At 38.7% G+C, this 17499-nt stretch overlaps 1 protein-coding gene across 1 annotated transcript in view; it reads right to left on the bottom strand.

Annotated features, from left to right (window-relative positions):
- LOC114880197 (mothers against decapentaplegic homolog 7) overlaps positions 1 to 11508 on the bottom strand; it is a 62885-nt gene extending 51377 nt beyond the window's left edge. The window contains exon 1 of the mRNA XM_029195937.2: positions 10514 to 11508. Coding sequence (XP_029051770.1) covers positions 10514 to 11381 — 868 coding nt within the window. The 5' untranslated portion in view covers positions 11382 to 11508. The remainder of the gene's footprint in view (positions 1 to 10513) is intronic.
- Positions 11509 to 17499: the final 5991 nt, after the last annotated feature.

The following is a 17499-nucleotide window of genomic DNA, read 5'->3' as shown; positions in this document are numbered from 1 at the left end:
TCCAACTACCTATAACAAAAACGGACACTTAACTGGTTAAGCAGTATCGACAGGAAACGCGACATTAAATCGAAACGAAGACATTTATTAACGGCGCCAACTCGATAAATCTATTTTCGTGTGAATCTCGTTACACTGGCGTCCCGATTCCGTTTTAATCCGAAACGGATACCCGTCGACCGAGAAACCGAGCCGAGAATCCGACTCAAGGCTTCTGTTTTTCGTTTAAATAAAGTTTCATCGGGACTCGGGGCTCACAGCTGACAGAAAGGATGCCCGTTAGAAGCGACAACTCCAAAACTGGACGATTCTATTATTGGCCGTGAAAACCGGTACGTTGCTTTTTCGTCCTTTTACGTATCGCCCTGAAAGCATAGAGGACAAATCGTGGCGCGAATAATCGGGAGATCGTCCAGGTAACCAGATACGACGGCGCCTGAGAAAACGAGACGCCATCGTCGCGTTTGATGTGATTCTCAAGGAACGACGAAATCTGCAATACGATTAGGCAGCAAGGCCGATTTCGTGATACAAAACCCGGCTTAGAATTATTAGATCGGCTGTTTCTTTTATTCTTTAAAAGAACGAAAGTACATTTAAACCGATAAAATTATTTATAATTAATAGACAAATATATTTTCTTAAAAAAATTATATTTGTTATAAAAAATCATAAAATAATATCTTCATAGTTTTGGCAATTTCCACAAGTTATATTTTATAAAATTAAATAGATCAATTACCGATTATATTAATAATGAATTTAAACAGCTGCAAAATTTTCCATACGCCGCGCCATAAGGAGTCAAGTGTTAAGAAATTGATAAGAATTCGACGGGTTTCATGTGCATTAACCTATAACGGCAAATGCATCATGTACCATGATCGATTACGTAAGAACGAGAACGTTCCTCGAAACGATGCTTTTAATACTTATTTATACCCGCGAGAAAGTCCGCGCTCGCGTTTCCCGAGACTCGCGTCTCGCCTCGTGACATCGCGTAATATTCAGGACAAAGAAGCTACTCTGACTCTTGTACGCGACCAGGCGACGAATCAATTAAAATTACATTTCTGACTCACTGTCCGTTTGAAATTCTGCACCGTACCTTGTTGCAGTTTGCCAAAAACGCGGTGACCTTGCCTCGCCATCGCCTTGCGCGCTCACCAAAGGTATGAATGGTGGGTTTACCCATTAAAGACCAATACTGATTCAATGTTAGTATTTTTAAATCAATTAATGAATTTATTCGATTCCGTTTCGACTTCTGTTAAGTATTTATTATGATAATATGATCACTTTTTTCTTTAAAATCATTTGCTATGTTTAAATTTAAGTAATGAATATAAGAATTAATGAGCAGATACTGCTTATGAAAAATTCTCAAGATTTATCTGAAATTTTGTAACATCAATTCCAAATCTTCTATTATATTTAATTAAAGAAAAATTAGATTAAAAAATACCCTTCCTAGAATAATGACAAACAGTAATTCTTGCAATAAAGTAACACAGTGATATTTGAAAAACGAAACAATTATGAAATAAACTAACATGTTATTCGAAATGACACTTCAGATAATGTCATTTCAAAAGTGTCCAAATATTGGAGATTTAAAAACAAATCGAGCAAACAAAAATATGAATAGATTACGTTCGAGTAACGATAATAAGAAATGCAAAAGGAAATTATTTAAAATACTCTGAATAGATGGGAACGGTGATCTAAGTGCGACAATTATTTGCGTAACGACACCCGTCAGTCTGATGATAATCGATTTGTCGAAGGTGAATTGTTAAACGGCGCCATAATATTCGTATATTATCGGACGTAAAACAGATCCAGACAACACACGTTTGTGCCGTGTTGCGAAAACAAGGCGCCACCGCGAAATGCGATTCACCTTCGATAAATGTCGACGAACGTTCTAAGCATGTTTCAACGGTCATAAAATGTTTGACGACACTATTTACGATAGAAAATTATATTCACGGCTAGGAAACACGACTTAGAGCGTGCAAAAACAATCCACGTGGCATTAATAAATTATTAAATTCCCTTGGCAAACTAGTACTCTACTGTATTTATGTATTTAAAACGCTTCTGCGTTTGTAAAATTCCTGTTTAATATGAAATATTATACCAAAATATTTGAATAGTATCTTTTATTCAAATTATAATTAAAAAGCATGATTTAAAAAAATTGAATTTTAATTTCTTTTAAATATAAGTTATGGACATTGTCGAGACTATAGAACTATTATTTTATGGTTTATTATTCTAAATAAAATTATAGTTTAAAAGCAAACGGTAAGTTGTTGCTTGCAATATGATAAAATTCATATTTTTGTATTACTAAAAAAGAAATGAATAACTCACGAATGAAGGGTTAATTTTTCTAATAATTTTGAACTTAAAATACTAAAATAACCTAGTGCATCGATAACGTTTCTGATGACCTTAAAAAGTGATAAATTACAGAAGTATGTAAGTACATACACAGAACTTCACCCTCGTAATACTAGCACATTCCTCGAATATCTCTAACCAGCACAACAACCCAAACCCAACCGCATTCTCAAATTTCTGTTTTCTCCGAGCGGAAAGGATCAAGAAACTTGTTATCTTGATTTCAGAACGCAGCCTGGCCTAGAATCGAGCGATCCCTGAACCCCGAATCCCGTGTTCCTGAAAAGTACCTGTGAACGGGACCAGTTCAGCCAGTACATATCTTTGCCAATTCCAAGAAATACCCGCCGTTCTCAGCCCCAAAAACTTTCTTCCTCGACTACCATTTATTTCTACAATGGATCATTATCTATCTTCCCAATTCCCACTGGGAAAGGATTTTAAATCAATACTGGTAGTCGAATAACTTTCAAATAAAAATTATTCATTATGCCTAATTCCAACGATACTGAAATCCGCTATAATAAAAAGGGATTAAGGATTTTTAATTTTCTCATTAAAGCGATTGAAAATTGATTGAAGAATGAAAAATTCCTAAATAAAACAGAGCAGCCTGGAAACAGATTCGGCGCGCGTGATCATGAACGCCGGACTGGCCGGCTAACAAACGGAGAGAGCCGATGCGATGCGGTGCGTTCGGTTCGGCTGAGTTCGGTCAGCTCGTCGGCTAATGCCGACTGGCCTCGACAATTAGCTGGCGCCAGCAATGACACGCAGCGGCGCCGGGCTGCTCCCCCTTCTACCGTTAACTTGCCGCTCTCTACCCCCACTCCTCGCCATCTTCTCCCGCCGGAGACGCTCGGCTACCTTCGTCTCGCTCCGCCGCTCCCCACCACTCGCCCCTTGCCCCGCTGCTCTGACAAACCGCACATGTTCCACGGCGCCCCGTCCTCGGACCTCTTCCCCTCTACGCTCCTCCTCCATCGTTGCAAGGATCTTTCTCTTTCTTCTATTTCTCCGCTCGTTTCCTCTCTTTCCTTCTTTCTTGGCAGGCCGCGACTCGCCCAATATACGCTTTATTTTTAGATTCATTTCCTTCTGGCCATAACTTTGATTGTGCGGCTATTGGTAAATGCCGGTCGGCGGCGTTTTTATCCCCTCCGTCCTTCTGTCCGTCTTCCAAAACCTGAGTATTTATGAATGCTCATTGATCAGTCATCTTTCAAAACCTGATCAAGGTTATTTCGAAACCTGATCATGTAAGACACGGTTCACGAGCCGTTCTACCTTTCCAACAAAATTTTCTCAATGATTTTTCGAAAAAGAAAAATAGAATGATTAACTTTTGAAAATTTCTATTACTTCTAAATTATTGTTTCAACAAATTTTTTGATTAAGCACAAATTTTGACAGTTTCAATTCTGCTTTTATGTTTCGTCCCGCCCTAATGATCACTCGTGAGCGGTCACAATTGATCCCTCAGGTTTTTGAAGACAGCCCCCTGACAGTCTGTTCCTGGGACCATTTCTTTCCACCCCTTTTTTCGTCCCTCTTTTTATCTCTCTTTTCAACGCATGCCTCTGTTCGGTGCCCGTTTGACGTTCCAGCTCCAACATAGTGGCTCGTTCTCTTCGAACTCTCTTTCTTGACGCGTCTATTCGGTCGTTCCACGGACATTCTTCTCGCGTTATTTCTCCATTCTCCTTTCCTCAAATGCGTCGCCGTACCGGCCTCCTCTCTTGCGTACGTACGCGAGCGGAGCGCGCTGGCGCGACCAGCCCGCCGCTATTATTAGACGTGGAAACCTCAGCGTGGAATCCGAAGGATTTCGTTATTTTCCTATATGGAGGAGGCTTTTCGTTTCGTCGAATATCCGTCAAGATTTCGATACCGCTTCCCTTCCCTTATATTGTTGCTTGTTAACCATTTCGCTACAACAGGCGACTATAGTCATTCTCTATGAAAGATCATTGGATACTGTGTAAAAGAAAATTTTATATATTTTGAAATAGCAAATATACGATTTTTTAATTTAATAATTTAATCCTTGAGTTGATTTAAATGAAATTTTAGATATTCCTAGATAACATTTTCTTTTTTATATTTGAAGGTTTTTCATTAAAAAATTTCAATACCTAATTTTACTAGGCACGTTTCGTAGATTTCGGTTACTATTGACCCAACTCTATCATCCGTGAAAGGGTTAACACATATCTGTTGACAGATATCGTTAGATCTGGAAATCAGTTTCCTTTCATTCATTTTCTTCTTTAATAATTTTTTTATACCAGTAAGGTTTATCATATTCTTTAAACATTTCATGAATGATCATATCTCATTGATGTTTTTGAAACACGAGTCTCGGGTTAACAGATAAGATTTGGACAAATTTAGTGTTGAAATCCTTGATAAATTAGTATGTAAATGAATATTCATTCTCTTCGTTGGTCTTTCACTTTTTTTTTTTTATAATTTCATCACGATGTCTTGTAATTTATGAACAAATTGTGCTTGTAATCCAACTTTGTCTTCTTAATAAAAATGAAGAAGGTTTCATAACGTTGTCTTGTAAAAGATGCGCGAAGCAAATATTCAAGATTACTGTACATATGGCGTGGGACTGAAAAAACCTGGCGCCACCGTGTGAATATTAACACGTTCGCTACTAGGTCACTCGTTTGTGAATGATGCTTAAATTTCCATAAAATACCTATCAATGATATTATGAAAAATTCTCTTTTTAAATTCTATGAAACTCTTTCGTTCTGAAAGGTGACTACAGTCATCTAATACAAAAAATTATTAATATTTATATATCAAATTAGAAATTTAACTCCAGCATGGTAGCAAAAGTGTTAATAGAACTTAAACCGATATTTACCTCGCGAGATCGATTTTCCAGCTGTCCGGATTATCGATCGATTGTTCGATGGCAAACATCGGCTGTGACACGAAATCGAACTCAAGATTATAGTACACGCAATCAAATCAAGCTGTCCCAGATACCAACCCTTTCCCTTAAGTGACCTGGGGAAGAATGACATCGTGAGGGAGAAGGCCCCATATACGTACCTATGTATATTGAAACTAAAAATTTAGGCGGGAAAATTTGAATTACTATTTACTTCGTTATTCGTACCTTTCAGTTATATACTAAATTTTATATTATTTTTGATATTAATAGCGTCGAAATTACAATTTTAAAAATTCCAGCTTCTCCTATATCGCTATTTTTTCTACGTAAGCCTGATTTGATCGCGAGTGTATGTACGTGCCACGTTAAGTCCGTATGCTAATATTGCTTAACGTATAGTTCGAGATATCTGACGAGTTTTCTCGTAAGCATTCCACTAACAGAAGGCGGGCCCATAAAAACGATTAGAATAATGCTCCCATGATCATTTGTCCAATATCGTGGACACGATTTATCGCCACTGCGTTCATATCTTTTCTATTGCTTCACGCCTAAATGTCACGACGACAATCTTTTACAAAAAAAAAATGTTTCTTTTTTTCTCTCTTTCTGCGCTTGCTGATACTTGCGCTGATCTTGTTCGGATAAACGATAGATGGATTTCTTAATTAATAAACACGCGATTAAAGCGGTTGCGAACTTTTATATCATACTAATGATATAAAATGATGTTTATATATAATCCAATTTCCAGGAAATCAAAAAAAAATTATTTGCAATTCAAGCAGTAATTACGCTTCATTTAAATAATTTCCATGCTCGAACAAGTTTACAACACTGTTTATTCCAGTGGATTGTTGAAAATAAACCAGTCTGATTATAAATGAAATCTTCAATGCAAATAACTGCTGATCTCAATAGTAACAATCTAATTAGTGTGTACATATTTATGATGTCTTATAATGATGTAATTAAATCAGAAAACATGGTTTCCAATTTTACATTACTTTTTATAGAAGGAGAAAAAGAAGGAAAATTTCTATAAATTCAAAGATACGAATTTTCTTTATTTTCTATCGTAGCCTTTTCTAATTTATTCGAAACTCGACGATTCAATGTAGCTTTGACTTTATGTTAAGTTAGTTTTACTTCGCGAGACATATGCTCCATATAAGTTGGACAGCAACGACTTAAATGATCGTCAAAGTTACGTAAAGACGCGTTTTACTGGCGCCTCTCGTTCACTCTCTCTTTTTGCCGCCGTTCACGCGTCTTTCCGTCAATAGGACGAGACAGTTTTTGCGGATGAATTTGTGTCGCCGACAGACAGACACACGGTGACATTTGATACGCGATGAAATTGATAAATTTTATAGCTATTTGGAGCGCTGGCTAACAAATGATTTTATAGCTCTTATCGTGCAATTCATTTCTTAAACCAAATCTGATGAAAACGACACCGCTGATGTTTGAATGTGATCAGATATCTTTATCTATAACAATTTTATTGATTACTTAATAAATTTTAGATATAACTGGAATTTAAATATAAATATTCTTCACTTCCTACGTGTTGCAGATTTATTTATATCTAAAATAAGTAACTGTATTCATTTTTTAATATTGAATTTATTTTAAATATCATTTTCTAAAATGAAAACAGCAATAAGTGCAAAAGAAAAAGCTCAGATATTTTATCAGTGCTTTGTTTTTCATTTTATATCTATCATTATCTAATATAATAAATTGTAAACAAAAATGAACACATCCTGAGTTTTCAAAATTTATTATCTTCAAAAGGAATTCTCGTATTAAAATATTTTTTTTTTATTTTTTTATTTTTATGTATCATCACCACTTTTCCCTTGTATCACCAGTTACACGATAACCAGTCCGAAATAAACTTAGGTATATTTTTATAAACTTGTTTTGAATGGTATTTCGATACTTATAAAATACTTTCTCGTACAAAACGAAAGTAATATCTTATTTAAAACAGTATGGATATTCAGAACGTTTTACTCCATTTCCTGATACGTAACACATGTTCTGCATATATTTTGCATATTTTAAAACGTCATAACCGTACGCATAACAGCAGACCAGTAATAAAAACTTCAATAAAATTACTATTTATTTACACGTTGCTGATCTACTTTTTAAAATTAAAAAAAAAAAAAAAAAAGATACTCCATCTAATCTGTCCTACCAGAAGCGTACAGCCATACTTCATTGCTAATTCCCCTGGCAATGTAAAACGTCCTGTTTCATCAAAATTTATTACTTTAACGCTGTTAGCCGGACACCCACCGAAAGTAATCAGAAACGTTGCCACGTATCGATACTGTTCTATATTCCGTTCCTGTTCCTTTTTCTTGCGCTGGTTGAGTTCGTTTAGAAAGAATGCACCCGATCGAAAACGCAATTCCACCGATTTTATTCAGTTCACGGACGCGTGTACCGGCCATTTACCTAGGGAAAGCAATCAGGTGGACATCGCTAAGGCTAATCCTCGGCAATAAATTATGGTTTTACATTGACCCGAGCCTTTAGGCTCGTTAGCGGGTTGCGTCCAAGTGACGATTAGCATTTTGCCTTACGGCTCGTTGCCGTTACAATACCGGCCTTTCACGACGCTAAATTATTCTCTCGTCTCCGAGACAACGTTCGACACGTCGAAAAGTAAACGACCGGTGATTTAACCGAATACCTGGAACAAGGTACAGGTGTTCGAACGTATAATTTCGCGCGAACTTTGACACCCGAACAACCGTAAAAGATCCTCTATTACACTTTTATTACACTGGCTAGACGATAATGTACCATTGTCGTTGGCTACTTTATCGAATCTCTACGGAGTATCTCGTATAACTGGGACAAGGTGTATCTTTAATCCCTTGGGTAATTAATGGTTTGTATGTATATGGTCACTGATGCACAAAAATATATAATCTTAATTCCAGAATATATGTACATCTAAAATTTTACTGCAATTTCTTTTTTAAATAGATCAATTCTTCTGAAAATTCTGCTTACGAAATATTTAAAGAATCAGCAATTCCTAAGATACTTGAAATTTTTGCAAGAAATATTTCACGAACTGTCGACTTTTTCAACATTGGTCTCTAATATTATTTCACGTAGTATATTCCGAAGAATAGATCTACGTAACAGAAAAAATATGCAGTTCCATTTACGATTAGCAAGAAACAAAGGAGTAAAACAGAGTACGTTCTGTTTGAAATATTTTTTCAAAAGCGAATAGTTCAGAAGATAACGTCACGAATAAATTAAAATCGAACACCCAGTATTTACGGTATCTCCGCTGGACGACACTATATGGATGACTCTATAAATCGATTATCCATGGAATTTACGATCTCGACACCTGATGACTTCTTGAGTCATCTGAACAGATTACCTAACGTTTGCGGATGAAGAGAAAATCCGCTATCATTCTATAATTTATAAGTATTAGAAACTGGATAAGAATACGAAAAAAGTTATCTAGTGAACAGCCGTACATTCTAATCATTAGATATCGACTAAATTAATTAGTTTTCATTCTAAAGTGGCTAATATTGAAAAATTTATAGTTAGAAATTTTTAAAATTTTTAAATTGTCAATAACTTGTCTAATATCTATTGATTTGAATACTTTCAGAGGAAATTTTTGCTATCAATTAACAACAATTTAACCCCTCTTTTTGCTAATTATAATCAGTTTCTAATTCAAGCATTAATAGTAGGTACTTGTTATCAGTAATGTTACGATACGGATAATTTTGAAGTTCTCGAAGGATAATCAAGATTACAATATATATTTCCTGATTTTGAAAAAACATGAAATCTTTTGTGCTGGTTAGTATGCTCAGAAACCAGTCGATTATGTAACTAACTCTGATATAACAAACAATAAAAAAGCAGAAATATGTAATTTTTAAATAGATCTAAATTGAATAATAAACATTTGTCATTTTAGAAAATAAAATAGCATTTTACATTGTTTTAATATCAGACAAATTATTTGTTCCAGTGATGAAGAACTTCAATTCAAAATTAATTCGAAAAGAATTCTAATATATCTTAATTACATTTCTACGTAACAAAATTATAATTCCATTGATACGTGTGATTTTCATTTCGTATTTCAATGTTACATTTATCACGTTATCGGTACCCCTAATCAGCTGTTGGTTAAATGTAATATCGAAATGAGAAGATAGAAATCAACGTCACAATCTACGTTAGTTGAACATTTTGCAATAAAATGCATAAAGAATACAATATTGTTAAATCGCAGAACAAGTTATTACGCGTTTAAGTTAAATGTTTTTTTTTTTTTCATGAATACTGCCTGATGATGTCGTATCTTAGTTCAACGTATGAGTAATTAATCAGTATATTCTCTGAATTAAAAGGAAAAAGATTAAAAGTATAAGAAAGAAGCTGCAGACTGAATCACCAAAATTATAAAAAAAATAATAGCGTGAGCAAGATTGTTTGTAATCCGCGAACAAGAATCAAAACAAATGAAATCTATTAACCAGTGTATTATTTCATCTCTATAATTAAATTATCAACTTTCAAAGCACAGCAATTGCCCGAAACTTATCTGAACTATAAAGGTCATCTCTATTTTTATATGCAGCATGTTGAATACGCTGAACGATACTGTTCTGTTAACGTTCCTTGATAGTATTCCATTTAAAATCTGATTTAATGGTAATTGTTTCAATCATTAACATTTAAACATTTTTATTGTATATGTATATAGAAGAAAAGAAAAACGTATTATTTTCAAATTTTCATTATTTTAAAATACTACAGGATAACTGCAATGAATACCTTTTTATAAAAATTATTACTTTTTAAGTTTATCGCTCTCATTTTGAATGGTATTTAAATTTGGTAGAAAAAAGGGGTGGAATGATTTTTCCAACTCTGAACAAGATTTTTACTCTCAAGAGGTGACCTATCCTTACATCCTTTTGCTACGATTGCTTTTTTCGAATTTTGCAATGAAAAATATTTGAAGAAAATTTCTATTGCATGCTTACTATATTGAAAATTATAAAAGCGCTTTGTATCGAGTAACTACAGTCTCGAGTAATAAGGAAAGGATGAAATTATTCGAGGAATTCCATAAAATAGGAATAAATTAGAATAAAATCAGGATAAGAAACTCACCGGGTTTGCAGAGCCGGCTCCAATGGTAAGGGTTGCAGCATATGTATACAGGATCTTTAGCGGAATGACAGACAGGAAGTCTCTTGAGCTCCGACGAGTGAGCGAGATCCGGCCACCGCCAGATCTGGCAGCAGAGCAGGTGAGGATCGATTGGCGCGTTGTCGTAGGAGCCTCGAACAGGTACCCTGCATCGTTCCGGTCTGATCGGTAACGTGCACGAGTCCTCCGATCCAGAGTTCTGATCATCATCGTTCTCCAACGACGAAGAACGATGAAGTCTACGATGATGTCGATGATGATAATGATGATGGTGATGATAATGATGGTGATGGTAATGATAACGATGGGGCCGATAACATTGTTGCTCGGGATCGTAGCTGTCCTCGGGTTGCTGGTGAGGCACGAGGATGCACGAACCGAGATCGGCACCGGAACTCTCCACGGCGGTGAGTAACATCTCTAGCTGATTCTCCTTGAGCGATTTGAGGAGCTCCTTGCACCTCAACAAACGAACGGGATCCTCGTCATCGTCCTGGCTTTGATCACCGCCGCAACAACCTTGTTGTAGTCTACTCGAGGAGATACGACTACCACCTCCACCTCCACCTCCACCTCCTCCTCCTCCACCTCCACCGCCACCTCCTCCTACAGCGCCTCCTCCTGACGACGCTCCACGCGCTCCTCTGGTTGTTTGGCCCGTCGTTGCCGTCACGTTGCACGTGTCGTTGTCGGTGCCGGTCGTGTTGTTTGCGCGATGAATACGTGACGAATCCTCTTGAGCTTCACACTCGGTTTCATGCTCTCCACGGACCTTGGCCTTTAGGAGACGTCTAGTGAGCGCCGTCCGTTTGCTCCAGAACATGAACATGAAACAGGATTTGCGGTTCGCGCATTTGGGGGCCAGTACTTTTCAACGTAGCCGCGCGGAAAATAAGAAATATCTGGAATCAGTGTCGGGACGCGACACCGTGTCACCACCGCACGTTCCACGGCCCCGCTTTCCTCCCTCCTCCCCCACCACCGCCGCCCCCACACGATTTGCTCCTCTTCCTCCACCGCTTATAACTTCCACGGCTAACGTGCTTCTTTTCTCCTGTTGCTTCTCTTTCGCCAACGTGACGACCACGATGGTAAAATAAAATTGAAAAAAAGAAAAAGAAAACGGAACACGAGAAGTATATACACACACCGGTCGGTTATACACCGACGGGAAAAACAACAAACACGGCTCCTGCGACGACACACATACGAGCGAAGGAATCACAGACGAATGACGGTCCCCAGCGACTTCTGACGGGGCCAGCACACGCGAGTATATTTATTTATGCTCTCCGCGTATCTCGTGCACTTTGGATCACGGTCCCGAAATAGTGTGACAGTCCCCCGTAGCAAGGAACGCTCGCTTCACGAGTACAGTCGTGGACACGCTCGAAGGCTTTAAACGCGCCTCTCCGCTGCTTTGCCGTTTTTTCGTCAGCGCTGCGCTCGCCGCTTCCCTTTCTTCCGCGGCACCGAGAGAATATTTTCAACTGTCGATACGTACGGTTAAGTGACCGAGAACGGAATAAGGGGTTACCTTTATCCTCGTGGTGTTCGAGTCGATAACTTTTTCGAACGAGGTTAGGCCGAATACCGTCTGTTGACCTTGAACTCTCATTTACCTATGTGCCACTGTGTATACACAAACTGGCCGGCTGATTGGTGACGCGAGCAGTACGCGCGCGCGCGTCTGTTCACGCTATTTGCACGTACGATACCAAACGGCAATCTGTTGCCACGATCTCGATCAGCTGGAACACCCTTTTGTTTCGAATTCGTTTATCAACCGATACGTCACGCCTAGCGATCCAATGAGACGGCTCCGTGAGACTGGAAAAAATGGCGCGTTCCACGAATGAGATTGATGTCCAATATGCTGCCGTTCGCGAACGAAATGTATTCGATGAATTATTGTTCGATGGAGGGAAAACGTAGCACATAATATAACAGAGAAAAGGCACGAGGGTTCTATGTCTTGATGTGTCGACGGTTCGCGGACGTCAGCTTCGGTTGTCTGTGGACGTACACGGTGCAACGGTCGCCGGCGGGGTTACGGACGCGCACTATTAGTATCACGATACACTTCTTATCCGTTGGATGTAGCAGCACGAATCGGTTGCGCGTGCACACACGACACCGGTTCTTGACTTTCCTTCGACGTTGTATATCGACAGCGATGTGGTGCCTTAACCTCCCGACCCGGCACACAACCACAATCACATCGTACACGCACGCGTTGAAAATATATGTACGTATATCGACGCGGTTCGTCTTACGAAAAAAATTGTTTTATATCTGCACGAATTTGTTTCTTTTTTTTTTTTACTTAGGGAACGTTTCTGCCGACGATACAGCAGGATGCTTGATCAATGTCCCTCGAATGTCGGGCCTGCAAGCCCTGCAGGATACGATAGTGCCGTTTTCGTTCTTGATACTCCTTTGCCCGTGCCGTCGCCAATGCCGGCGCACCGGCACCACATAACAACAACGACGACGACGACGACACTTTAACCTCAAATCCGAGATTGTCGCGTCGATCACTCCCCGTCATCCGTATACGCGTATCACCGACTGACATTTTCCGCTTGCATCGTCCGTCTTTCTCTCTCTACCTCTTCACTGTTTTCTCACTGTTCACCGTAACACACTTGTCGCTCGTCACCCATCGCCGTCGCCGGCCTGCGGGCTTGTTCGCGCGAGGCGACCGCGAGGACGCGCACTGTCACATTCTTGAAATCGCTGCCCAAAGAGCTAGCGAGTACGTTTACGGAGGGGGATAATGCGAGAGCAAGACGGATAAACTGGCGGAGAGAGCAAAATACACACCGAGGAAAAGAAGGTAGGGAGGACTAGTGCACTCTCCGATCGGATATATAACTCGCGGAGGGCGAGAGAGGTCGAACGAGAGTAGCAGCGCTTCGGTTGCACTTTTAAAACTTCGACACGTACGGTACGGGACGAATGATAAAAAGAGTTTGTTGCGTGGCGAACGTGCAGAATTCCTTTCAGTCTTCTCGCGACGTGTAGTACCGTACGATCTTCTATCGTTTCAAATTTCTTTTGTACAGTAGCGCTTGTCTTTTTCGCGCACAGATACTGACGTCGTCACGGGACAAACTGTTGCGAAGAACAACCGCGATTACAGCCGTAACACGACTCGACTCGGCTCCGCTCGACGACGCGACTGGTACGCACGAGGTCTCCGTCATGAGCGCACACACCGATTTCCACCGCCTCTTCCTCCACCTCCTCGTCGCCACCGTCGCTCGTCTCGTCCCGTTCGTCTCGTCTCGGCGCGCCGATACACCGACCGCAGCATACTAAACACACAAGGGAGATTGTTAAACATGGCCGTCGCTGCCGCGCCATTATTTCCCGCATTAGCCATGAGAGGCGCCACTTGCGCCGCCGCTCGTATCTATCGGGATCATACTTTTCAAAATTTTATTTCGTTCCCTTCCATTTTCGATTCTTCGGATTAATGATATCATCAATTACAAAAAATTTACCTCATTTGCAAATTATATTCTTGCTAAATAGTCGCCTTCCATTTTAAATAGTGAAGGAATTTAAAACAAAAATTTCAACTCATAAACTGAGCTGTACTTTTTTTTTTCTAATAACTATACATCTCATTCTTTTAATAGAAGGTATGTTTAAACATTTCCAACCTAATAAATCTTTGAGAAATTATTGAAATACGAATTAATTAATCATGATTCCTTGATTCGCATAACTGGAACACGTTGTGGAACAGGATAAGCGTTGGAAGGAGAAGGTAGCGATGACAGGGGATGAGGGAATAAAGCTAACAAGGGCGGGGGCAGGTTCCCGTAGGTAAGAAGGGGGGCAAAGCGCAAGGTGGACTCATCCGAAGACGGGGGCGTCAGCCGGTCGTAGTTACTCGAGCAGACTGACGCCAGCGCCTCTACGTAGCGCCAGCGCCAGTCATCGGCAAGTATTCCACCCCGAGGGTCAACATTCCAAGACGAATTTCAGTCATGATATCTCTCGTAAAGGAAACGTTCGTCTGCTGTGTCATTATTGCTAAATGACAAAGGAATGTTAACAAAAAGAGACCGTCTACTTGGAAAGAATTTATTTGTCACTTTATATGTAATTTGAATAATTATACTTACATGAATCAATCAACAGGATTAGGTGTTTGCAGGGTCATTGGAATATCTGTAACAAAATTATTTTTTTTTTTTTAGCTTTATGTAATTGATATCATCAAAATTCTATTAATTGCAGTATACTCTAAGTTTTATTATTTTAATTGAATTATAAATTAAACATAAAGTCTATTAGCACATTTACTGCTGCAGGGATTATCAGTGGCCGGTGTATACAATTTATTATAATTGACTAACTGAAAGCAACAAAGTTACAGAATTAATAAGGCAATAAGCAGAAAGCTTGAATCGAAAACTAAAACGATCATATCTTGAATAATTGTAATTAAAGCGTGCCTTGCTATATACATCCGTTTTCACTGTGCCAGTCAACGTGTTAATAGGCTTCCGGTCGATAAGATGTTAAGATGACAGTAAAAGATTTCACCACCAGCCTTAATTAACAACAATAAAAGAGTAAATTGTGTGATTCTATTCGACTTAATGGCAAGTAAATTACTTGAACCTACATTTTAATTAAAAGGCACCTACTATATATACAAATATAAATCAGTATTACGAATCTAATATACAGGGTGTCACTTATTAAATTAAGCTTTCTACTTGCTACCTTGTATTAATAATATAATTTCAGTTTCATATAAGAATTTTTTTAAGATCCCTTAAAAATTTTTAAATTTTGAATAATATGACTTTAAGGAAAAATAACCCTTAACCCTTTCCATGAAAAACAACGAGTAAAAAATTATTTTCAAATTATCCATGGAAAGATAGAGAAATCAGAATCGGTGCCATCCGTTGAAAGCTAACAGAGCTTCATTAATTTGTATCACCGGGACCATATTGAAAATGACTTCAGAGGATAAATCAGCGTCTTGACGCATTAAAGTTCGCTCTTTTTTTGCCGTCCGCCGTGTTCGTTTTCTTCAGCTTATGTCTAGACGCGTTATTTCACCGTTGGAACCCGCTCCGAAATGATATAGAATTTAGGAAGTTATTTAGTTATGTATGTCTGGCGTCCTGAGCTGGCTAGTAATCAGGCGCCTGGCCTCCGCAAACTGTCCCTCGCTCTTTCTCTCTCTTCGTATACCTCCTCGCTCCGACTCCCTCCTTTACCACTCGTGCTCTGATTTTGTCTCGTTTCATCGTTCGTTCGTTCAGTAAAGCCTGGTAAATTCTCCAGGGCCGTCCACGTCCTCGGTGCCTCGGTCCAATTAAGCGTTGATCAAGGTGCCCTTCCACGTCGCGCACGAATCTACGTATTTCTAGACGGTTACCCGTGGGATAAAAAAGCGTTTTATCCATTCGAAGAACGATGACATTGAGAAATTCTATTTTCGCGACTACTCGTAATGATAGCTTATTTTCATTTCGTTCAGGATCCTGTTCAAGACCATCCTATTCTTTTCTTTTTGCTCGTTCGCTTAAGTGTAAAATATAGTAGCTTCCTCGAATGATGATTTGATATTTTATAGATGAAATTTGTTGTTGGGTCTATACTATATTTGTGTATCTTATTTTTAAATAATTCTTATCTACTATGTTATCAAAATACTTAAAATAATGATGTATCTCTATCTACGTTTAACATTAATTTATAGCTAGTAAGAAAATGAATAATTCTTGTTCTTGATATATTACATCTAATTGTATTGAATTTACAGTGGCAGCCACCGGTAGCCTCCACGACACTCAATGTCTTAATAACAACATCGAATAAAATTACTTGAGAATAAATTAATTTGCAATCACCTTTTTGCAAGACATGTAAATAATTAGCTAATTATTTCTCGAACAACTTCATTCTTCCTTGCTCTATCATTTACGTATTAAGTAGTATCTGCCTGCTTATTACAGGTGCATTATCAATGCATTTGCCGAGTACACAATGAAAACTGAAATCGACGAGATAATCTCGGTGTATTTACTCGCAAATTCATCGTTATACCGCATCAGACGGTTAGTGCATACCTATTATACGTCCCAGGAAAAATAAGAAGGATAGACGGAGGCTAAATAGCGATCTTTCGTGTGTTTAACGTGCTTTCGCGATATTATTAACATTCCTAAACAAACAAGAATGTAGCGGCACGGATCTGAAGAGGAGCATCCCTACGGCTGGCCAGATTATACGTCGGAGTTAAGGTAGAAAATTATAAGCTATGGCGGTTAGCCGTTTGGTAACGGGCTGCATTAGCGTAGGACCCAAGGAACAAATCGCGTCTTTTGCTCGCTTCTATTTCCAAACACGAAAATTATTCACGTACCGTAGTGTAGCGCAAAGCACGGCGCCATTCTTGACATATCGCGCCGATGGTACCGGCAAGTCGTCTGAACGGATCGTAGAAACACACGGAAACGATCTCGAGAACGGACAAGCAGACAGTCCAGCATAAACACTGGCGCCTTGTGGAACAATGCAGGAAGGAACGTCGGTACCGAGAAAGCAAAATGCATCGGGTAACTCTATCTCGGAGATCAAGATGTCTGTCTGATTCTCACTGACGCACTTGTTGAGTACTTTGAACCACGACAAGAATGTTAATTGATGTTTTGAAATATGCTATTAATCAGATTTCCTTTCAACGATAAAGAAAATTAGAGCCTGGTGTTTTTTATATTAATGAAAATTGTATAGAACAATGATGGAAATAGATGATACATTATATTCTAAGTAAACCTGGCTGGTGACAAGATATATCCCTCTTAATCCTAGAAAAATGAAGGGGGGTTCGTTGAACCCAGTTTGGCAGTATTGAAAATATATCATTTTTCTCACATAAGAAATTTCCAAAAAATTATTTATTTTCA

Source organism: Osmia bicornis, chromosome 3 (assembly GCF_907164935.1).
Source record: "Osmia bicornis bicornis chromosome 3, iOsmBic2.1, whole genome shotgun sequence".
NCBI lineage: Eukaryota > Metazoa > Arthropoda > Insecta > Hymenoptera > Megachilidae > Osmia > Osmia bicornis.
The sequence above is the reverse complement of the archived record's forward strand: the minus strand, read 5'-3'. Positions and strand labels throughout refer to the sequence as shown.